The sequence below is a fragment of the Eublepharis macularius genome, chromosome 7, assembly GCF_028583425.1.
Source record: "Eublepharis macularius isolate TG4126 chromosome 7, MPM_Emac_v1.0, whole genome shotgun sequence".
Classification (NCBI taxonomy): Eukaryota; Metazoa; Chordata; class Lepidosauria; order Squamata; family Eublepharidae; genus Eublepharis; species Eublepharis macularius.
In genome coordinates this window covers 112570909-112593750 of record NC_072796.1, presented here as the reverse complement: position 1 = coordinate 112593750, position 22842 = coordinate 112570909, and the positions used below count along the sequence as shown (strand labels likewise).

Sequence of the window (22842 nt, the reverse complement as noted above, 5' to 3'; positions counted from 1 at the left end):
AACTGCTATTCACCTATAGGTACCTATCATTTAAAAAAGAAACCCATCTGCGCATGCGTCCCCAAACGCGCCTACTGTCATAAATCCTCGCGGATTCTCATCCGACATGCTTTACCGAAAACTATTGCTTTTAACTACGGCTGTTTTACGCATGCGCTTCTACCCAAGCTCGTTGACCTTTTAAGCCAAATGCGCGTGCGCTTTCCTCTCCTCATAGTTCCCCTCCCCCACAAGGCTTATCTGCTTCCCCTCTAAAACTCCCACTGCACATGCGCTGCTTGTTGCCTAAACCTGGACAGTTGCGTTTCGTCGTAAAGCATGGCGTCAGCCGCTGCCGCCACACGCTAGATTGCTCCACCTACTTTCTCCCACTCCGTTTCTGAGGACGCGCGTGCGCATCGGAGCTTTCCAGTGCGTGGCGTGCTGTACGGAGGAGGCGGCCGGGGGCGGGGCGGCTATATATAGAGCGCGGCTGGGGCGACGGCCTCCCCCTTGTCCCCCGGCCGCTGACGGTGTTGTGTGTGCAGTGTGTGCTCCGGCCTACCCCGGACACACCAGCTCCGCCGCACCATTTATTACTAAAAAAAAAAACCTTTAAAAATCCAAAAAAATCTTAAAACCCGAAAAATAATTATTAAAAAAAGAGATCCCCCTACTTTCTTTTCCTCCCCACCTGAAACCGGCCGGTTTGGTATAAAATTAACCCGGTGAAGTGAAGCGAAGTCCCGGACCCGGCGCAGCCGAGAGGAGACCCGCCCGAACCAGCAACAGCCACAGCAGCAGGAAAAACCGCCATCAGCAGCTCTCTCTTGCCGCCAGCAGCAGCCGCGAACGCTCGAGCGAGCCGGAGCCACCAACCGTCGCCCAACTGCCTCCGCGGAGCCGTTAAGTTTGAATCCCGCCGGCCCGCCGCGGCCCCTCAGCGCTCGCGAGTCTGCCCTGCCGTCTCGTCCCCCCTCCCTGTCCCCCCGCCGGCATGAACCCCAGCGCCCCCAGCTACCCGATGGCCTCGCTCTACGTGGGGGACCTGCACCCCGATGTCACCGAAGCCATGCTCTACGAGAAGTTCAGCCCCGCCGGGCCCATCCTCTCCATCCGCGTCTGCAGGGACATGATCACCCGCCGCTCCCTCGGCTACGCCTATGTCAACTTCCAGCAGCCCGCCGATGGTGAGGAGCAGCGGGAGGGGAGGGCGAGGCCGGACCGAGAAATGGGCGTCGGTGGAGGGGATCTCCCCCCCCCCGCGGCACATGGAGAGGGAAGAAAGGGGGAAGGAGACACGTGGAAGAAGGAAGGGTTGAGCGGAGAAATGGCGTAGAATTAACGAGGGGGATTTGTGCTTCAGACGTGGGGGGGAGACGTGTTTCCAAGCCCCCCCCCCCGGTGTGGCTGCTTCTCCGCGGAGCCATGTTCTCGCGCCTCTGTTGCCACACTCTTCCGTTCCCGAGCATCCATTTTACAGCTTAGCTCAGCCCCTTGGCAGTCCCGGGCCTGCCGCTGTGTTGCAACCTCCCTCTCCTGCCCCGCCCTCTCCAGAAATGGAGGCTTCACATTTGGGGATGATTTGGGGGCGGGGGGGGGAGACGCGCGTGGTCCCCTCGAGGGAGTTTGACCGTCACCGCACTGCATACTGCTTAGGGGCTTGGGGGGCGCGAGGCCTCGTGGCGGGGAGGGGCCTCCATGCGGTCAAGACGCTTGGCAGGCCTCGTCAGCCGAGGTCGGGCCACCAGGGCCCTGCCTCCTTCCTTTCCCTTCAGCGCACGGCCCGGTTCATTTCTCGGAACCTGGCTGGCCTTTCGGCTCGCGAGGCGCGGCCCTCAGAAGTCCTCGGCCAAGGGCGTGCCGGCGCTCTTGAATGCCGGCTCCTCCGAGTGTCAGGCATAAGCAGGAAGCCGACACGAGGCGCCTCGGGAGGACATTCCAACCTAATGAGTACTTTAAATGGCGGTAGAGAGAAAAATGGGGCGCAAGCGAAGCTCCCTGAAGGCGGGCTTAAAGGAGAGGAGTTGCTAAAATAGGCTACTTTTGGTCCCTAGGTGAGAGAGGGGGGGTGGGCTGGTTTATATTGCCCATGTTGGTCTGAAGAAGGGCTCCACGACACTCAAAAGGTTACACCCTGAAAATCTTGTTGGTCTCTAAGGTGCCATTGGACTCAAATCATGTTGCCTGTGGTGTAATAACTTTTTGAACCATTTTTGAAGGATGGGCTCATACCTGGTAAGGTAGAGCCAAATAGGAGTCATCTAATCTCCAAGAGTAGCTCCAAGAGTTTGTTTTATCACAGGTGATCTACAATTCACTAGGAAACAGGATGTGGGAAAAATACTCCCCTCTACTGACTTAGGGAGCTGTCTGTTGGTGAGCACCTTACTGTCAGTACTGATTAAGTGATAAATTGATTGATAGGACCTCTCAATCAAGAAGCAAACTGGAGCGGAAAAGGAGTTTCCTCCTTCCCAAGCCCAGCTGCCAGCCCTTCCCTAAGAAAGTCTGCCTGGTACTTTAGCCTGTAGGGGGGGAAAAACAGTATACGACTTCTGTAGAATTGGTTTAACCAGTTCTGATTGTTTTTACTAAATCATTTTAGTGCATTTCAGTAGCTGTGTTGATTCTGCTCATTGGCCTGATGCAGTGCAAACAAGATACAGTCTGAATTTGGGCTGAAAGCAAGTTTTCCGTTTTTACAGAGCTCTTTCCCATTTTGATATTCAAGGTGGAAGATGAAACAAGTGGTGCTTTAGTTGCAATCTATATACTTAGCAGGGGTGGGCTCATTGAGATATGTAGTGCCCCTGAATCCAGGATTATGGGTTTAGACTTGAACTGTAGCGTTTTCATTAAGCATACTGCTGTTTTCCTTCTGTCAACTTCAAATATGTTTGCTTAGGTGGATTTGTGCTTTGCTCAGCTGGTGATTAATTCAGATGAACTTCTGGAAAACTCAGTGGTTAGGCAGTAGTTACCAACTAACATCTTGAAAGGCAAATCATGAACTAAATATCTTGTCTGGATTTTTTTGTCTTGTCTGTGGCTAGCTTTGAAAGTGAAGGAATGTAGCTTTTTAACCTGGTAGCCTTGAAGTTTGGGAGTGTGTGGAAAGCCTTATTCTTAGGTACAAAGCCATTACACCTGGAGATGGAAATGATTGTCATTTTACATTCTGGGTTCAATTAGCAAATGAAAAGAACTGTTGGGTAATTTTTCATATAGTTTGAAGAACTCTTGGTAATAATCAGCTTTTCTGAGTTCATAGTAAAATTTGTATAACCTTATTTGAAGGAGAAGAGCTCTTCACCATTGTCTCAAAGAGATTGCTACATTTTAATGCTTTTTCAGAATGTGGTTTACTATTATTGCGATCCATTAGGTAACTATTCCAGTGTTACGAGTATGATTACAGGAAGAGGCTACCCCCTTTTCTTCTTTCTTGAGCTGTTCTCCATCTCTATGCGGATTTTGTAGGCATGGAAGGGGCTGGTCTGCAACAACACATTGCTGAGGTGGCGACTCTCACAGCTCCCTCTGTGCCTGCATTGTGGAAAATTGTGCAGAACTGAGGCATTAGCCTTAACTGGCTCTCTTCAGCTGAAGACCAGAAGATGCAGAGCGAGCATGGAAGGGCCATCACCTTTATTTTCTGCTCCTGCTAGAGAGACTACCCGAGCCCAGTTGTGCTTCCTAGTGGAGGAAATGTGGCTTGTTGGGACTGAGTAGTGCCATTCTAGTGTGTGTATTCAGCTCTCTGTCTCTGTTCCTTAAAAGGACAGAACCTTTTGACAGGTGACTAAAATTGGCAGCATTCTCTCAAGCTTTGTCAGTCTGTACATTCATGTAGTGGTGCTGCTTGGGTAATTTGCTACTTAGACATTCTTCAAAGGGGTAACTGGTTTTGCTAACTTTGTTCTACAGAGCAGAATCTGTTCTGTACACAATACTATACGATATATATCTTGGCTGCTCGCTTGAGATAGAGTAGAGGTGTGAAAGAGCAGCAGTATAGGCAACTTAAAAATAATACCAGTAGATCAAATAGGAACTGTTATATTCCCGCAAGCTTTCAAGAGGTGCAGTTTGCTTTGGGATGGAGGACTTTAGTACATGTGATTTAAGATTAGATTCTCCTCCGGAGGTAGCATCTAAGGTTGTCACAGAAGCTGCTACTGATAAAAGAGCAGCCCAGGGGTCACATGGAAGGATGGAGGGCCATCTCTAGTTACTTGGCCTGAACATTATTTGGAATGGCACATGGGAAGATGGGTGTTATCTAGCAGAAAAGACCCTTCTTATATCTTGTCCAGGTGTCCACAGTTGCCTCTTTCTAAAGTGAATTTCTGGGCTGGAGAGAGAACACATACATATACCAGCAAGAACCATCTACTTTACCAAGGTATCTCCCTTTCCTGACAGATGCCTCCTTTTCATTGGTTGAAGGTACTGTCATGTAAAAAATTTCATAAGCATTCATACAGTTTAGTTCAGAAAGGTTTCTGTCAAAAAGTGCAGTATCATTTGGAATTGGAGGAAGTATCACATGGGACATAAATAGTTGAAGGGGTCTGCTATCATTTTGGAGTTGTGGAAAACATTGAAGAAGGCTTAGAGACAGGAACAGAGGTTGGGGATTAATTGGTATGCATATAGATTGGTTGTATATTATAGATGTGGCTGAAATTCATGTTTGTTTGGAATATTAGGAGCAATAAAAATAAAATCTTTGGTTCTACTGTGTTGGAATAAGATGCTGGGAAGCATATTGGTTTGGGAGTTACAGTAGTAATTTCAAAGTGAGATTTTGATATTAAGATGATGTAGGAGACTGTCTTACAGCTTGTGAGCTGTAAGAGAACAAATTTGTGAAAAGGGTATCTGCCTTCATCCTTCAAAATGGGGTGGGATGCAGTGGAAGGCATTGCTGCTGAGTAGAAATAGCAGAAACCCTTCTTTCTCCCCTCTTGCACAAGCTTATCTGTAAACTGAGCAAGAACTGGCACAAGAGTAGTAACATGATTTCTACTGATTACTACCTTGCCTCATTGTGTGGCAAGTCTGTAAAGATTAGGAGCAGCTGGGGGGTACAGGAAACAGATGGGGAAGAGGTCTGTTCCATCAGCTCCTTACACTCACACTTCATAGGTGCCAATGCCGTAATTTTACATCTGCTGTACCTTGGGAGCATTGTTGTTTCATGAGTAACTATATTAGACACTTCTGTTCTCCAGGATTGTTGCATCTCACAGCAATGGACTGTTGTATCAGGAAATCAGAGATTTCAAAAACAGTATGTTTTGTATAAGAGTTTTGCTACCTAGAAATACTGGCTTTCATTAGTGCAAAATACCCATAGTGGGTATTAATTAATTAAGGTGTATCCTACTATGAATGTTTACACATTTTAACTTCTTATGTGTAATACATTACACATTTTAACTTCTCTTCAGTGTTTTACTCTGGAGGTTTGCCCTAGACCCTCTCAAGCCTGACCAGGAGTTCAGAAGCTTCCAAGGCCACCAGGTCACTTGCTTCACTCTTTCCCCCGCATTAACCCTTTCTTCAGTCACCACCACTACTCAGACTATACCAGTACTAGAGTATAACAATCTGGAAGAGTGGGACCCAGCCCTCTAAGCCTCTGGAAACTTGTGCTGTCTTTGTCAACTCATACTCCTTACTGTGTTCACAACCTTGTTTGGCCAAGCTCTGGCAATAACAAGCAGACGCCCTTTCGCACACTCAGGGATGAAGGAATCAACATGCCCCCACTTCACCTTCAGTAACATGGTTGAAAGAGGGACACAGAATACAGAAATAAGACTCTTAGCATTCAGATTATAAAGGTAATAAAAGAATCATGTACACACTCCAGATTACATAAAGCAGCAGGACGGCGCAAAAGTTGGAAAATAAAATGGCAAATCACAATTCACCTTGCCCTGACTAAGCTTATCCCTAACTAGTGTAATTAAAGGAACAGGCACAATCTTACATTTAGAGAAGCTTCATTATCCATTGTGTGGCTACACGTGATCAAAATGGAGTCCAACGGAATCCATGCCAGCTGGCATGAGTCCAGAGATGCAGAGAGAGCTTCCCATTTGGGTCCAGAGAAGTTATAATTCATGCCCTCCACTTAGTTGGGATGTTCTGAACCCTGTTTTCAGATTTCTGCAATCCCAACTCTGTTACTTTGTTTATTGGATGTCCCATCTGGTTGGTTATGTTTTGAGTCTCAGCGAGAAAGGTGACCTATAAATAACAAAAATAAATGTTTGCCCTTTCCTGATTGGAAGGGGATAGTGACCTAGCTGTCCTTTGGTCCCCCTCCTTATGTGGTATGGGTGTGGTTTCTCCCTCCTTTGATCTTACACTGGCAGAGTCCATTTGCATGTCTATTGGCTTGATTGGTTTTAGTTGGGAGTCTGTTTACAGCCTGCTAGTTCATTCCTAGCATCTTATTAGTCCTGAGATACTAACATTGCTTTCATAGACCCAACGCTGCAAGGTGGGCCAGGTACAGTGAACTTTAAAAGAAGATTGTAGGCTGAAGGGCCATTCTCCGTCTACTCATCACTCAGAATAGTACAATGCTTCTTGAATATCACATTGCTAGAAACAGGGTCTGAATTTTGTGGGGTACAGAAAGCCAAGAGAGGAAGTAAAGAACAATGTTCTTAGCTGAAATGCTATCATCAAATGTTATATTTGCTTTGTCTTGAGACTAAAATAATTTAACATTAATTTGTTTTTGCAGCTGAGCGAGCTTTAGATACTATGAATTTTGATGTCATTAAAGGCAAGCCAGTGCGTATCATGTGGTCCCAGCGTGATCCATCTCTGCGTAAAAGTGGTGTGGGAAATATCTTCATTAAAAACTTGGACAAATCAATTGATAATAAAGCTTTGTATGATACATTTTCTGCTTTTGGAAACATCCTCTCTTGTAAGGTGAGCTGGATTGCATGCAGAACGTTGATTTAAATTTACAGTTAATATAATTGCAATTAGATGGTCTCACAAGAGTCACTATTCTTTGTAGGTTGTGTGTGATGAAAATGGATCCAAAGGCTATGGATTTGTACACTTTGAGACGCAAGAAGCTGCAGAAAGAGCTATTGAAAAAATGAATGGAATGTTGCTTAATGATCGCAAAGTGTGAGTACACAAATGTTTCCTTGGATTCTTTAAAACTCAAGAACTGGAGTTCACTGGGGAAATGTTTATCATTAAAATCTGTTATCTGAGTTAGTGTCACTCACTGGAAATACACATGCAAAGAATTCATTTAACAGGAACCAAGTAATGGTGCCATCATTCAGACAGTCATAGCCAGGATATTTGGCTTTCATGCTGTCTGAAAGAACAACTGTGTGTATTCCAACAGTCTGCATATGCTCTCAGTATGCATTCTCATACTTTCCACAGCTTCCATCCCCCTTCTGTTCTTTGCCACATTGTTTTCATACATAAAGATTTACATTTCATAGTAAGTGAATTAAGGATATGAGATGTTTACCTCTATCCCTTATAGCTGTTTCACTTGGTGTCCATGAGTAGGAAAAACAGGCAAACTGTTCCAATAAAGAATAATTCAGGCATGTTTGCTCCTAAAGCGATTTGCCATAGCAGTCTCCTCCCTAAAACCAAAGGAAAAAAAACCAGCTTGCAAAACAAGATGTCTCTCCCTATGGGATGAGCTATCCACAGCCAGGAACTTTCCTTTTCCATTTATTTTCTAGTTTTACTTCTTGTTCCTTGACTCAAAGCACTTCTTCAGACTAATCAACTAAGAAAGCTTGCTCTGTGTTTTGAAAATGAAATTGATCTAAGGACTTCGGACGCTAAGAAAGCCTTGGTCACTTCTATCGTCAATAAACTCAGTTGCTTAGATTTGAGCAATGCAACTGTAAGCCTAGAGGTTTTAAATTAAATTTACTAAAATTTTCTTCACCACAGAGGGGTGTGTACTTTTACCTTTAAAATACATAAAACAACAATAGCAAAAGACCAGAGCCTCTTGAATGAAAAGGAGCAGGGTGGAGCAATGTTGTCAGGCACAAGAGCAGTACATACAAAGTTATTCTGATCAGCAATTATCTGGTTACTATGCTAAGTGATGCTACTATGTAAATACAGAACTTTTTGCAATACTACTTGTGAACAAATCCTTTAGGTGAAAAAAGGCTTTAGTGGCATGATGTAGTCAGGAGTTGCTAAAACTTGGCATTTCATACAAGCTTTAAATAACAATCATAGTTAGTTCTCAGCACCTGTGACTGTAGGATGTTAAGTTTTCTTGGGTTGGGGATACACAGAGGCATACAATGACTGCCCCATTCCAAACAGTATTATGTATCAGGACAGACAAGCAATTTGGAGGAAGCTTTGTACTCTGGTATTTCTGTGTTTGAGGAAATATTGCAGTGAGCAGTAGAAGCCACTTACTTGCTGAGTGATCTCATATGCAAGCAACTGGAGCAGACTTGTTTTCAAAAATTTCAGAAAATGATGCTTTAAGAGAAAAAACTTATTATCTGAAAAGATCTAAGACATCTAAGCAGCTGTTTACTTTGTTTCTGTAATTAGTTTTGTTGGACGGTTTAAATCTCGTAAAGAACGTGAAGCAGAACTTGGAGCTCGTGCTAAGGAGTTTACAAATGTTTACATCAAGAATTTTGGTGAAGACATGGATGATGAGAGACTTAAAGAGCTCTTTGGCAAGTTTGGTAATGTCACTTTTTTCTTATCAAACCTGAAGTTTTTTTATGCTTATGGTTTCCATGCTGCCTTTTAAATGACAGTTTCATTAAATGTTCTTGCCTCTATACCTACATAGAATAATCCTTTGTTTCTGTTCCAGTTTTTGAGGAACATTGCATAAGTACTTGTGTGGATGTAATGCCCCCAACTAAGTGATATGCCAGCACTGCCATTAAGGTTAACCAGTGTTCCCACTTAACAAAGAAATGGTTTGCATCATTTTGCAAATTAAAGAAGCAGTTTTTAAACATTAAAAGGTCAATTCCATTACCCTGAAATAGCCACCATAGTTTAATGTAGGGCAGCATATGTAATGCACCATGTAATATGTAGTTAACTTAATATTAACACTGAAAGCATTTTGCTGGTATAGTTAGAGAGTAATAATCAGAATGTAAATTACAGTATGTTCAGTACACAATGAAAATGACAGTCAAGACACAAAGTAGGCAAAGTTAGTCACGAAGAAGTTCAGTGAGGCAAACCAGGTTCTGACAAAAGACATCTTAATTGTCAAACTAATGATCTCTAATTCTAGAAAAAAATAGTTCCTGAAATTGGGCATGTCTTAGTTTCCTGGCTACACCAGGAAAAGGGAGGTGGGATAGTTTATTCTGGATTTAGTTTATCTTGACTTCCAGAAAGCTTTTGACAAAGTTCCTCATCAAAGGCTCCTAAGTAAGCTCAGTAGCTATGGGATAAAGGGCCAAGTCCTCTTGTGGATCGAAAACTGGCTAATTAATAGGAAACAGAGAGTGAGTATAAAAGGGCACTTCTCACAGTGGAGGGTGGTGAGCAGTGGGGTGCCACAGGGGTCGGTATTGGGTCCAATGCTTTTTAACTTGTTTATTAATGATTTGGAATTGGGATTAAGCAGTGAAGTGGCTAAATTTGCAGATGACACGAAATTGTTCAGGGTGGTGAAAGCCAGAGAGGATTGTGAGGCACTCCAAAGGGATCTGTCGAGGCTAGAAGAGTGGGCATCCATGTGGCAAATGAGGTTCAATGTAGCCAAGTGCAAAGTAATGCACATTGGAACCAAAAATCCAAAATATAAATACAAGTTGATGGGGTCTGAACTGGCGGAGACTGACCAAGAGAGAGATCTTGGAGTCATGATAGATAACTCACTAAAAACGTCAGCACAGTGTGCGACTGCCATAAAGAAAGCTAATGCTATGCTAGGGGTTATTAGGAAAGGGATTGAAAACAAATCAGCCGGTATCATAATGCCTCTGTATAAAATCTATGGTGAGGCCTCATTTGGAGTACTGTGTACAGTTCTGGTCACCACACCTTAAAAAAGATATCATAGCACTGGAAAAAGTACAGAGAAGGGCAACTAAAATGATTAAAGGGTTGGAACACTTTCCCTATGAGGAAAGATTGAGGCGCTTGGGGCTCTTTAGCCTGGAGAAAAGACGACTGAGGGGAGACATGATAGAGGTTTACAAGATAATGCACGGGTTAGAGAAGGTAGAGAAAGATGTGTTTTTCTCCCTTTCTCACAATACAAGAACTCGTGGGCACTCTATGAAATTATTGAGCAGTCGGGTTAGAACAGATAGAAGAAAATACTACTTTACACAAAGGGTGATAAACACATGGAATTCGTTGCCACAGGAGGTGGTGGCAGCTACAAGCATTGCCAGCTTCAAGAGGGGACTGGACAAATATATGGAGCAGAGGTCCATCAGTGGCTATTAGCCACAGGAGATAGATGGTATTCTCTTTGTGGGGAGGTAGTGCTCTGTTGTCTTGATGCTGGAAGGAAGGCAGTGGGAGGGCTTCTGGTGTCCTGGCCTCACTGACAGTCCTTTAGATGGCACTGGATTTCTAGCCACTGTGTGTGACAGAATGTTGGACTGGATGGGCCACTGGCCTGATCCAACATGGCTTTGCTTATGTTCTTAGTTTATTCAGGATTTATTCAGGATTATTCAGGATTTAAGCAGTGATTATTTAGAAGTGATTGTGCCCTCTTGTATAGAGAACATCCTCTTAAACCCATGGGGTTGGACCTTAAGACCCCTTCTGGTGGCATAAAGGGGCATGTCTGATATTGCTAGAATTTCTGCTGGTTCTCCCTCCCCCTGCAAGCATTCCACATTCTTCCTAAAGGGCCCACCAAACTTCTAGGAGCTGCATAATTTCAGGGGCTACACCAGGAAAAGGGAGGTGGGATAGTTTATTCTGTGAGTACTGCTCCACCTGCAGTACTTATGAACCAGCTCCTGGAAACTGGAAATGTATGTATAAAATCTTGCTTGTCTTTTAGGGCCTGCCTTAAGCGTCAAAGTTATGACTGATGAGAGTGGGAAATCCAAAGGCTTTGGTTTTGTCAGTTTTGAAAGACACGAGGATGCTCAAAAAGTAAGTTTGTGCATGCTTTCTGTTAACTTGGTGCAGTGTTGTAATTGCTCACTGTTTGTTTCACTTTATTTATCTTTTGTATATGATCATGTAAAGCAACATGTATTAAATATGTCTTTCTGATGTGCTTTCATACTCGCGCTGTTGGTTTTACTAACACATCTTACATAGACTTAATACCCAAGGAGTGTTTATAATCTAAATCTTTTAAGCCTCGCCTTTGTACAGAGATACCTCTCTTGCACCTGAAGCGTGGAAGCACAGTGCCTCAGTCTGCAGTACATCCTGTGCAGATAGTCTGTATTCTTGTGTTTTGTTTTTTCTTTGTATCTCAGATCTTATGCTTTTCTTGTGGAACCAGACAAATATTTGAAATTACTGACAGCAAACGTTTTAATTTTTTTTTTATGAAGGCTGTAGATGAGATGAATGGAAAGGAACTCAATGGAAAACAGATATATGTTGGTCGTGCTCAGAAAAAGGTAGAAAGGCAAACAGAGCTCAAGCGTAAATTCGAGCAAATGAAGCAGGACAGAATCACCAGATATCAGGTAGAACTTGAATGGAGCAAAATGTTTTCACTGTGGATTATATGTTCTGCAAGCAGTACATGTTCTGTATTTCATTTTTTAGGGAGTCAACCTTTATGTAAAAAATCTAGATGATGGAATTGATGATGAGCGCCTACGCAAAGAATTTTCTCCATTTGGTACAATCACTAGTGCAAAGGTAAAAGATAAATTTTCAGCAGCTCATAATTTGATCATGCCTAGGAAGGAGTAGTTTTTGGCCCAAAAGGACTTCATAGCACTTTTGAAAACTCGCTTATGTTTTCAAAGAATAGTTAACTTTTGAACAAATGTATACAAAATTCTTTACACACTTTTGCCTGCCATTGCTTGGCTTGCTGCCTGAGTTAACTTGCGGAGAAAGTGGGGTTTGTGGACAAAAGTTAAGTTTGGACTCCTTTGGACCAAACATTACCAGAATTGAGTAAAATGCCACCAGCAGAGAAGGTCCAGTTACTGGATTTTCCCAGTATAGTACTGGAAGAGAGAATTTCTGGTCTACCTCAGCTGGGTGTGTGTGAGAGAATGTCAGCCTCCTTCCTGGCTTGTCACTTCCCCTCCTCTTCCTTTAATTTTTTCCCTAACCTGGGATGGAGCTGTCTTGCAGGACTGTCCTTGTCTTGCATAGCTTGATTTGTGGCCACACTCCTCAATTAGCGCTCTTGGAAAGCAAGATCTTCCATCAAAACAAAGGGGACAGCTAGTGTGATGCTTCACTGCGTCTTCCTATCACACTAAAACTGGTATCGTCTCTCATGTAGTGCACGTAGGATCTGATTCACCATTCCAGCAACATAACACATACATACACAACTGTCTTATTCTATTCTACTCTAGATTAATATTTTTAGAAAGCTATTTACTGGCTCTTGCTGTAAAACTTACTGGGCCAATAGACCAATTCGTGGCTGTTGGATATTATTCTATTCCAAAGGTGCCTTTGGAATAGAAGGCACACCCCTCATTTAAGAAGGGTTCACAATTTCCTTGGACTTTAAACTTGAGTTGCACCCCACACTATTTGAAGTCTCCTGCCCCTCAAGAGCAGCTTTTTGGGTGAATCATTGATCTTTTGAGCAAGTGGAGTTATGGTCACACTTCTTGGGGTCAATTGCCATGCTGGTGCAATAGGTGCTCTACCTAGCTGCCCTGTGCCATTAAAAAATGTCAACCAACCTTTCTGTCTGGTGGGCAGAATAGCTACATGGTATAAAAGACTTTTGGCAGCACTTGCTCTGTTTCTGCTATGTTCACCGAAGACTGCATTTTTATTTTGGCAGGTCATGATGGAAGGGGGCCGAAGTAAAGGATTTGGGTTCGTCTGCTTTTCCTCACCAGAAGAAGCAACCAAAGCAGTTACAGAAATGAATGGTAGAATTGTGGCCACCAAGCCACTCTATGTAGCCTTAGCCCAACGTAAGGAAGAGCGTCAAGCTCATCTCACCAACCAGTACATGCAGAGAATGGCAAGTGTAAGGGCAGTGCCCAATCCTGTTATAAACCCTTACCAGCCGGCTCCTCCTTCTGGTTACTTCATGGCAGCTATTCCACAGGTATGAATTTGACTGTTTTCTTTAATGTCCTCGAATGGGTACAAATTTGCACAGCTGAATTAATGAATAGTTGCAATGATGTTTAAAATAGCTTGTACGTGGAATGCCTATAAACTTGTATAACTTTTGAATATGATCAGTGTGTTATATTTTATAAAGCAAGCCTTTTTCTAATAGCATTAAGAAATTATTAATGGATAAAAAGTAATATTGATACCCTGTTTCTGCTAGACTCAGAATCGTGCTGCGTATTATCCTACTAGCCAACTTGCTCAACTCAGACCAAGCCCTCGCTGGACTGCTCAGGGTGCCAGACCTCATCGTAAGTGGTTTGCTTTACTTAAGGAATTGGAATTTGTTGCTTTTTGAAATGGTTGCTTATTGTGAACTATCTTAAATGCAGCTTTCCAGAACATGACAGGTGCCATTCGCCCTGCAGCTCCCAGACCACCATTCAGTACCATGAGGCCAGCTTCATCACAGGTTCCAAGAGTAATGTCAACACAGCGTGTTGGTGAGTTTGGAGTTATTTTGACTTGTACAAGAAGTAGCAGGACATTTAATGCAACCTGCTCAAAAGGTGCATACAGATTTGAGCTGAATACATTTCTTTAACTAGAGAGCACAAGCAAGTCCATGGAAATGTAGTTCCAGCAGAATCCTCCATTTAGCTTAAAATTTCTTTTTTCAGCTAACACATCAACACAGACTATGGGTCCACGTCCAGCTGCTGCAGCAGCTGCAGCTACTCCAGCTGTGCGCGCTGTTCCACAGTATAAGTATGCTGCAGGTGTTCGCAATCCTCAGCAACACCTTAATACTCAACCTCAGGTTGCTATGCAGCAGGTAAATATAATTACACTGCATTTTGTTGGGGGAAGCTTCAGATCACTATTAACTGATTCTTTGCATGACTAGCCATGCCCAAACCCATTTAAATCAATGGATTTAGATGTTCCTGACTTGAATAGGTTCAGGCTGCATGTCTTGTTTTACGGGAGTTTGCCATGTGCCTGTTCAGAGCTATGAAGGCCATAATGAATTGTCTTGTTGGGTAAGGTTCTTTTGTCAATAACCAGGTCTTGGGGATCAGGATAGATCCTAATTCACAGATTTATTAAGCTTAATGGGAGGGGGGAGAACCATGTATTTAGGCCTTCCTTCAGGAAACCTCCTGGGGGAATTGCTAATTACAGTAAAACTGCTTTTTAAAAAAAGTTCAGTTGATTGGTTTTTAATGTGAATGCGTTCAACAAACTATATCAAGAAGTTTTATGAGAACTAAATCTTGTGAAATGTTTCAAATTGTAGCCTGCTGTCCATGTGCAAGGTCAGGAACCTTTGACTGCTTCCATGTTGGCTGCTGCCCCTCCACAAGAACAAAAGCAGATGCTGGGTAAGTGATTGTTGGAGATTGGAACACCAGGCCCTGAAGATAGTGGGCTCAAACTAGACTACCGTGGTGTATGTTATTTCTGCTATCTCAAAAATGTTTTTAAAAATCAGGATGTTTGAAATAGTAAGAGTGTGGCTACCACAAATACAGTAAACAAACTCCAAGGGGCTCAGAGGAAAGAGACTGTGTAGAAACATGAATAATTAGTGTGGATTTTAGGGGTGGGGGAAGCATGCTATATATGCACTCAGTATAGATACACTTAAGGGTATATGCTTTTGTAGTCCAACCTGTTGTGGTGTTAATGGCATCAGCCGTATCCAGAAACATACAGAGTTGTTTAACATACAGAGCTGTTAACTTGTAAGACACTTAAGTTTAATTAGAATAGCTTTCGAATTCCAGTAATGCTAATTTGAGGAATTACTCTTTTAATATGCAAGTAGTTAGTATGTTTTTTTAGATACATTTCAAAGGCAAATCCAAGCAGACAAGATGGACAGATTACATTTTAAGAGGTGTTGTAAATTATGTAAACTTGTCAACTGTTTTATAGGAGAACGGCTGTTCCCTCTTATTCAAGCCATGCATCCTACTCTGGCGGGTAAAATCACTGGTATGCTGTTAGAGATTGACAACTCCGAGCTCCTCCATATGCTTGAGTCTCCTGAATCTCTTCGTTCGAAGGTTGGTAGGAATTTGGTGTGAAGCCCTTTGTGCTAAGTGCTGCCAGTTAGCTTATTGAACTAGCTTGCTTTTACAAAAACATTGTTTTTTGAAACTAGGTTGATGAAGCTGTAGCTGTACTGCAAGCCCACCAAGCTAAAGAAGCTGCTCAGAAAGCAGTTAACAATCCAGCAGGTGTTCCAAGTGTCTAATGTAAGTATATTAGAATAGTCTTTAAATGTATACACACCTGTGCCACTGTTGCGGATGATGTTGCCTCACAATATAGGGGCTGTGGGCCATAGCAATTTAGTATTTGAAGTGCCCATAGTAGCACAGCACAAGATCTGCAGCTGGTATTTTCTAGTAGGAATTTATGGAGCATCATGACGAGCAATGGTCCTTCCTATATTATGCGGCTGTCACTGTAGGCAAAGTTAAAGCTCTTATTCTCGTTGTATTTTTGACTGCACTTCCTATTGTAAACTCCATACCACTAAAAATGAAGTCTGTTTAAAAGTGTAGGGCAACATCCTCTTGGCAAGTAGCAAGATGGTTCTTTCCTTTAGATTTGAGACGTGACTGAATTTGTTGTTACTTTTAAATAAAATTTAGGTCTCTGTAAATTACCACTAAGAATGTTTAAAAATTGTGTTATTTCTATCCCTTGCTCACATCCAAAATTTTATTCCTGAGTGTCTTACAATAAAATACAATGCTATTATGCCTTTATACTTGCCCATTTGAATGCCTTGCCATAGTTTTGTGGTATTCCATACACTAACAGACTCTGAATGTGGCACTAACCAAATTGATTCTATAGATCGTATCCTTTCGGATTGTCCTGAAGTTCTAGTTTGGGGAGCTAAATTGATTCTTCCTCTGTTTAAGCAGGATTTTATCTCTTGAAGCTAAATCTTTTTGGCTATTAAGAGATGAAAATAAACAAGTAATTTTGTGTGTGGCTAAATTTTTCGTAGTTGTAGTAAAAACATGCAACTCTGGCAGTTGGTAGGTGATGGCTTGCTGTTTATGACTGTGGTCATAAAAATAATAATTAAGAAGCAGCAGCACAATGTTATTAAAATGTAAAACACAATCTTATTAAGAAGAACCAGCAGAATCTTTGAAGAAAAAAATTACCAACTCATTTAGTGGCATAAAATTGCAATGGCATACTCCACAAGTGCTTTTTGAAATACCAAAAACAGGTAACAGAAAGCAAAATCTCATTTTAAAGAACACCATCGTTAAGGCATACAGTGGGTCTAAAACACATAACAGATCAACAAAATAAATCAGAAAAAAGTCTTAACTTGGTGTTGAAGATTTGGCACCCTGAGGATATAGGCATTCCACAGTTAGGCGCCATATGTGTGCCCCTTCTGGCTAGGCCACCCCTCTTCAGAAAATCAGTGTGCCTGGACCTGTACCTCTGAAGAGGGCCTCAGTTGGTGGGCAGGCTCCCTGAAGCAGATGGTCCTTTGGGTACCTCAGGCCCAAGCCATTTACAGCCTCAAAAGAGATAATTAGCATTTAGAATTCGACCCATAAGCAAATTGGCAGCTAGTGCAGCCTTTTCAGGGTTGGTAAGATAATTCCCTAGAGCTGGTTGCTGTCCATTTTATACTAACTAAGTTTCCAAACCATCTGCAGTATACCCCCCTCCTCCCAGAGCACATCATAGTAATTGAAACTAAGCGGACTCAGAACTGGCCTAGTCCTGCCTTCAAGAAAGCTGAATTAGTAACTTAATTTATGCTTTAAAAGTGGTGCTGCTTTAGCTTGGATTCATGGGAGCTTTTCCACAGGTGGAGGAGTTTCTGTCCATGGAGCGCAACTGCCTGTCCTTTCCCTTCCTGCTACAGCCTGGAATGCTGGTGGAGGTCTCCCATCCCTTAGGAGCAGAGTTTTCAAAGACATTTTGAGCTGCAGCAGGGTTGAGAGTGATGAAAAAGGTTGTGCTCTGCAGTCGGCTCTCTGCCTGCAGAAAAAAACTAGTGAATTCAAATCATTATATTTTCTGAGAACTTTGGCAAAATGAAGCATAGCTCAATAACGCATGCCTTCAGTGGCACAGGATAGTCACGGCCTCGTTGGATGTAGGAGAATACCCAGGAGATCCAGTGATGTTGTTGTGCTAGGGCAGTAGAATTCTACACTGCCCCTGAGCTGGATTAAGACTTCAGTAAAAGTTGTAGGACATAATACACTTTTTGAAATACAAATAAATAAATAAATAAATAATCTTTTCTTACAGATGATCGGGGACTACGCACTATAACTTCGCTTCACCGAAGAAAAAAATCTAAACATGGAAAAACTATTAAATATTGAGAAAAACATTGCAAAAATACAAAACAAAATAAAAAAGGAAAGGAAACTTTGAAGCTTATGTACACAACAAATGCCAGGACTAGCAAAACTGTTAGTCCTAGATTACCTATTGATTTAAAATACCAAAAAAAATAGTAAAAGGAAAAAACAAATTAATGTTTTATAAACCTGGGGAAAAGAATTTTCAGCACAGTACAAAAAATTTAAAGCATTCCTTTCTTTAATTTTGTAATTTACTGTGGGGGGAAAAAAGCTCAGAATATCACTACTGTTATAGTTGACAGTATGAACTGATAGCTGAACACAGAACCATAATTTGGATTATAAAATTCTTGCTTTAATAAAAATTCCTTAAACACTGACCTACTTGTATTTTCTTGGTGTGCTCCTTGTGAAGTGATAAAACTAAAATACCATCTACTGTGTGATTTCAATTTCAGGCGAGATTAACTTACATTTTGCCACCTGGTAATGGAGTATCTTTGGAAGCACTAAAACGAACTGAACATTTGAATTTACCTTTAAAGATTAAAATACTTGGCAACATTTTCTAAACTCAAGATGCACATGCTCATTGAGCTTCAAGTGAGTCAGCATTCGTAGTTGAAATATTAAATATATAAAGGTTTTCATCCTACTACCATTCTGCTGACAAAAGGGAGGCAGAGCCATCTTACCAATTCCTCTGCTTGTTCAGCCCCGTAACTTTGTCTGTGGCAGTCCCTCTTCTCCCAGGGGGTCGTAAAGGGCTGCTGGGGAAGGAATGATCTTGCTGTTGGGATGGCAGTAAGATACAAACTAAAAGATATACTTTTATACTATTGCTTTTAAGATACAGTTTGCTGGGTGCTAATAATACAAAGCTTGGCTTCCTCCTATTTCAAGACCACAGTTCTTACCAAAACTTTTGTTTTGAAAGTGCTGAGTTTGCAATTCAAAACAGATTTTGTGGGTGCTTAAAGCAGACTAAAGGCCGCCTAAAAAGGAGAAGAAATATTCAACCAGATGTGTTGGCAACAGTAACTGAACAGTGTGTGGGAGTTTGTTGTATGGAGTAGTTGTCATAGGGCTACTAAGAATTGATGGAAAGCAGAGCTGGTAGCAGAGGAGAGCAGTTAAGCACATGAGCTATAGCTCTAAAATGAGCTTTTTGCGGTAAGACTGCCTGCAGTCTGTGTTGTTCCTTAAATTCCTCCAATAGCTGATATCAGTAATCTGCAGTTAAGTGTTGCTTTTTTTTTAACTGCATAAAAAGTAACCTTGTCAGCTAGCAGGAGTTCTAGTCTGTTTTCTTTAGGTACATTAAACACTGACTTTCATATTTTCAGAAAGTAGTTCCACATTCCCCTGAATGTGGGACAACAGTAACATCCTGTCCATGTGCCCAAAAGTGCCTGTTCTGGTTTCACAGGCAACCACATTTCTGTATAGTTACATAGATTAGCCCTTAGTGTCCAAGCATGAACTATAGCTTTTGTAAGGCAAACAGACGGGAATTAGATTATCTGCCCCAACAGAGTTTTTATGTTAGATGATAGAATTGTTATGGCAAATGTGAAGATAACTCATTCAGGAGGGTTTTATTTGCAGCTGGAGAAAATATTGCTAGGTTATCAAAGGAACAGTAATTCACTTTTCATCTGTTCTCAAATGTTTCTTGAGCACCTCATGGAACAGCTCAAAAGCAACTAATAGCAGAAGAGGACCTGCACGATTTGGTGGCTCTCTGCTAACAACTGCAAGCCTTCACTTTTGTTTTGGGGCTCAATTACATATCCCTTAATACCCTTTTAATCAATGAATTTCAAGCTTTGAGCACAGTGATACTAAATTGTTCACTTTCCTTGACGATCCTCCTTTCGCTAGGGAGGCTGCTTGGGTGGCTTCATGTTCTCCCCTGAATGAAACATTACCGTTGGCTCGGCCTGCCCTGTGTTAACTTGGTGTTAATGCTGTAGTATAGTGACACATAGTAGACTGAAACACTTGAGGCATAGAACAGTATAACCAGAAATCATGCTGTGAGTGCTTCAGGGTGGTCTGCATCTTCCAGGGTATCCTACAGATCAAGAAAAGCAGTTTTTTCTTAGCCCAGTCCTACCTGTATTTTTGCCTAGTTTCTAAATTGCAACTAAACAGTGTACATGAGATCACTTACATCCTACAGCGGTTGAGTCATACAATTTCTGCAAGTCATTCTCATGACTAAACATGGCATAGAAAGGCATCATCTTCATAAAAGCTGTGAGTCCAGCCCCCTGATTAGCTGCCAAACTCTTCCTTAGTACATTAATAACTTTAATCCTTCGCTTGGAATATTCTTGTAACTGTTGCTTCCTTTGCTGGGTAAAATGTGATGTTTCCACTGAAGAACAGAATGGTGGGAGTCTTGAGTTTAGGGTTCCACTTCTATTTTCACAGGTGTAGATGTTGGCATGCCACTGGGTGGTGCTATAATCCCCAAACTGGTTTTCCAAGTGGAAGTTTACTTCAAAGAAAATGCCAGTGAGAAATACCGTATTTCTTCAGTGTTGTCTGTTAAAAATATCTACTGCTTTGATGCTTCTGCAGTTCTATATTTGTGGGTGGTTATGTTTATAGTACAGAATTTCACAGGGATTACCAGAATGGGTAGGCTCTTTTCCCTCCCACCACCTAGTGTATGTGGGGGACTCAAGCCTGACTTAAATATGCTGGCAAAACCAAATATGCCCTTGTTGACTACCTGGGTGTAGAATCGTGTGTTCCTTTTGACATGTAAAAGTACAGAGTTTATACATAATTAGATGATTTTACCCCCTGCCCCTTTTTCCCCCAGCGGGTACCCAAAGCAATTTACCTTGTTCTCTCCATCTTACCCTTGCAACAGCCCTGTGAGGTATGTTAAGCCGAGAGAGTGACTGGCCCCCGGTCTCTCAGATATTAGTCCATTGCGTCATGCTAGTTTACACAGCTACCAGCCGAGTTCAAATTATATGCTAGGGCTGTGCACAGTTGGACATATAATTTTGTCTTGCCAACATGTCTTAAGTTACATCTTTCCATCCTGCTGTATAGCTTGGCTATAAAAGAGCATTTCAAAAAAATTCTGTGGCTGAATGTATTTTGAATTTTGGTCACTTTTGATTTTTTCAGTGATCCAGTGTCCCAGTCTCCCCCCACCCCAGGCACATGTCCCCCATATATGGTATTAAGTACAAAGAGTTGGCTGTCATTTAAAATTACATTTCTGTTCTGATAACTGCTCTCTTGAAAAGCAGAAGAATGTGAGGGTGAGAGTAAAGATGGGAGAGTGTTCTGTTAAAGGAACAGGAGCCCTGTGAGAAGTGGTAGCACCCCTAGACAATGTGGTGGTTCTGTAAAGCATATACCTACTTCTTCATGCATTGGCCCTAATTCACTATTTTTGCTCTGTGTGAAGAGGGCAGTGGCATTTTGCAGCAAGAGTCTTTTGTGCCAGCCCCTCTTTGTTTCCTTCCCTTGCCAGAGTGCAAGATTGCTGTGGCGAGTGAAGAATGACGAATCCTGCTTTGCTCCCAGTACAGCTCTCGCTTCCAAGCCAACAACTGATCTGGCTTGGAAGAGATCAAATGGGAAGCAGCTGTTCCAAGAGCAGCATTTCAACTGGCTAGGATCCATGCATGGATCGCAAAACAGATTTTTGGGACTGAAAGCACCATAAGTGAAAGGAAAATAGCTCCTAGTAACACTGGAAGATTTTGTGCTGTGCCTCAAAATAGATTCTATAGCAATTTTGATAGCATCTTCAAGGTTGAGTCCCACTTGCCTTGTGCAAAGGTTCTGTTTATACATCCAGTGTATAAATGATGGGGGTTGAAGTAAAAGAATATTTCTCTGACATTTCCCCCCAGTATAGTGAGTCCAGTGGCATCTTGACCAAGATTTCCTAAGGTGCCACCAGACTCAAATCCTGGTGTTCCCCCCAGTATAGTTCTTGTGGTTGGAACTGGTGTGTGTAGGCCTTCTAGTAAAGAAGTAAGCAGTTTCCAAAAACATAAAAGGTGCTGCAGAGGAGGATTTTAAAAAAAGGAATTTCCCTGGGGGGGGGGGGACAGCATTCTCTACATGTATCATTTGCCATATCAGGAACTGCAGGCCTAAACTTGGGTGCACATTCAAATACCTATCTTAGTTTGCATGCTGTCTCTACAGCATGTTATTTATTATAGTGCACATCTTGCTGTGATCCAAAAGAGGGCAGGAATATCCATAGGGATTCCATTAATGCATTCTATTAAAGCCAAGGCAGTACAGATAAAATTTGCATCTCCATTGGCATGAGGGTATAGAGACAATCTGATTAATTCACTGATAGATTACCAGAAAGCATTGACACTTATTAGTAAAGGACCCTCTATAAGGGTCAACTAGGCTTAGAAAACGTGTCCTCAGTTCTTCCCCTATACCATGAGTGGAGTTTTCCTTCCAAAGGACCCTGCAGGAAGGTGGAACTGGGCTTGGAGACCTTGCCCCAGAGACTGCATGTTTTGAGTTCAATCTCCTCCTCCCTTCCAGGCTTAAAGCAAGCAAAGGGAAAAGCTGACTTCAACCCTGGGGCAAGAGGGAGTGGTTTTCAGTTCACTTCTGCACCCCCTTCTCTGCTTAAGGAGAAAGAAGAGGGATTTTTTTTAAAAGGCCATGCCCTTCAGGCTTTACAGATAGGAGAGGGGTGCCTACCTCTGCTTACCACCTCCTACTTGGGCATGCAGCTCAAACAGAGGGGGTGACAGGGCTGGGGAGTCAGCTGGAGTCTTTGTGACAAACGAACTCACTGCTGTGCAAAATCCCTGTCGGTGGTTGTGTGCTCAATGATCAGCTTATTTTCTGGCTATTGTTAATCTGCTTACTCAGCAGCAGCTGTTCTTCCCCCACCCCCACCCCACACTAGTTCTGCAGTTTTATGTTAGCTACAGAAATGGGATACACTGACTCACCTTGGCCACCCAATCAAGTTGATTTATGGCAGCCTCTAGTTCTTCATTTATTTTGCTCCGTTGCTTAAACTGTTTGACTTTTTTATCCTGCTCTGCTTCCGAGGAGCTCAGGATAGCATCATTATCCTTGCTTCCAATGTATCCTAACAACCCCCCCCCCTCCTGTGAAGCTGGTTAGATTAGGAGAGAATGACTGCCCAAAGTCACCTAGTGAGCATGAAGTGGGGAGTTGAACTTGA

At 42.4% G+C, this 22842-nt stretch overlaps 1 protein-coding gene across 2 annotated transcripts; it reads left to right on the top strand.

Annotated features, from left to right (window-relative positions):
- Positions 1–484: 484 nt before the first annotated feature.
- PABPC1 (poly(A) binding protein cytoplasmic 1) lies at positions 485–18010 on the top strand. Of its 2 annotated transcripts, none has more exons than XM_054984337.1 (15): positions 485–1169; positions 6749–6942; positions 7034–7149; positions 8581–8711; positions 11033–11127; positions 11541–11678; positions 11761–11856; positions 12977–13249; positions 13481–13571; positions 13653–13763; positions 13941–14095; positions 14561–14645; positions 15202–15332; positions 15431–15524; positions 17572–18010. In XM_054984337.1, the coding sequence occupies exons 1-14, from the start codon at positions 977–979 to the stop codon at positions 15521–15523; spliced, it is 1902 nt and encodes a 633-aa protein (XP_054840312.1). In that variant the 5' UTR covers positions 485–976; the 3' UTR covers position 15524; positions 17572–18010. The 2 variants fall into 2 exon arrangements, with proteins under 2 accessions (XP_054840312.1, XP_054840311.1); XM_054984336.1 differs by having other exon boundaries at positions 8581–8720.
- Positions 18011–22842: the final 4832 nt, after the last annotated feature.

Bases quoted from the DNA above. Each gene is read 5' to 3' on its own strand.
- PABPC1 (XM_054984336.1), top strand. From the start codon at position 977: ATGAACCCCAGCGCCCCCAGCTACCCGATGGCCTCGCTCTACGTGGGG. The intron at 13,572-13,652 runs GTAAGTGGTTTG...TCTTAAATGCAG, and splicing joins TCAGGGTGCCAGACCTCATC to CTTTCCAGAACATGACAGGT. The intron at 15,333-15,430 runs GTTGGTAGGAAT...TTTTGAAACTAG, and splicing joins CTGAATCTCTTCGTTCGAAG to GTTGATGAAGCTGTAGCTGT.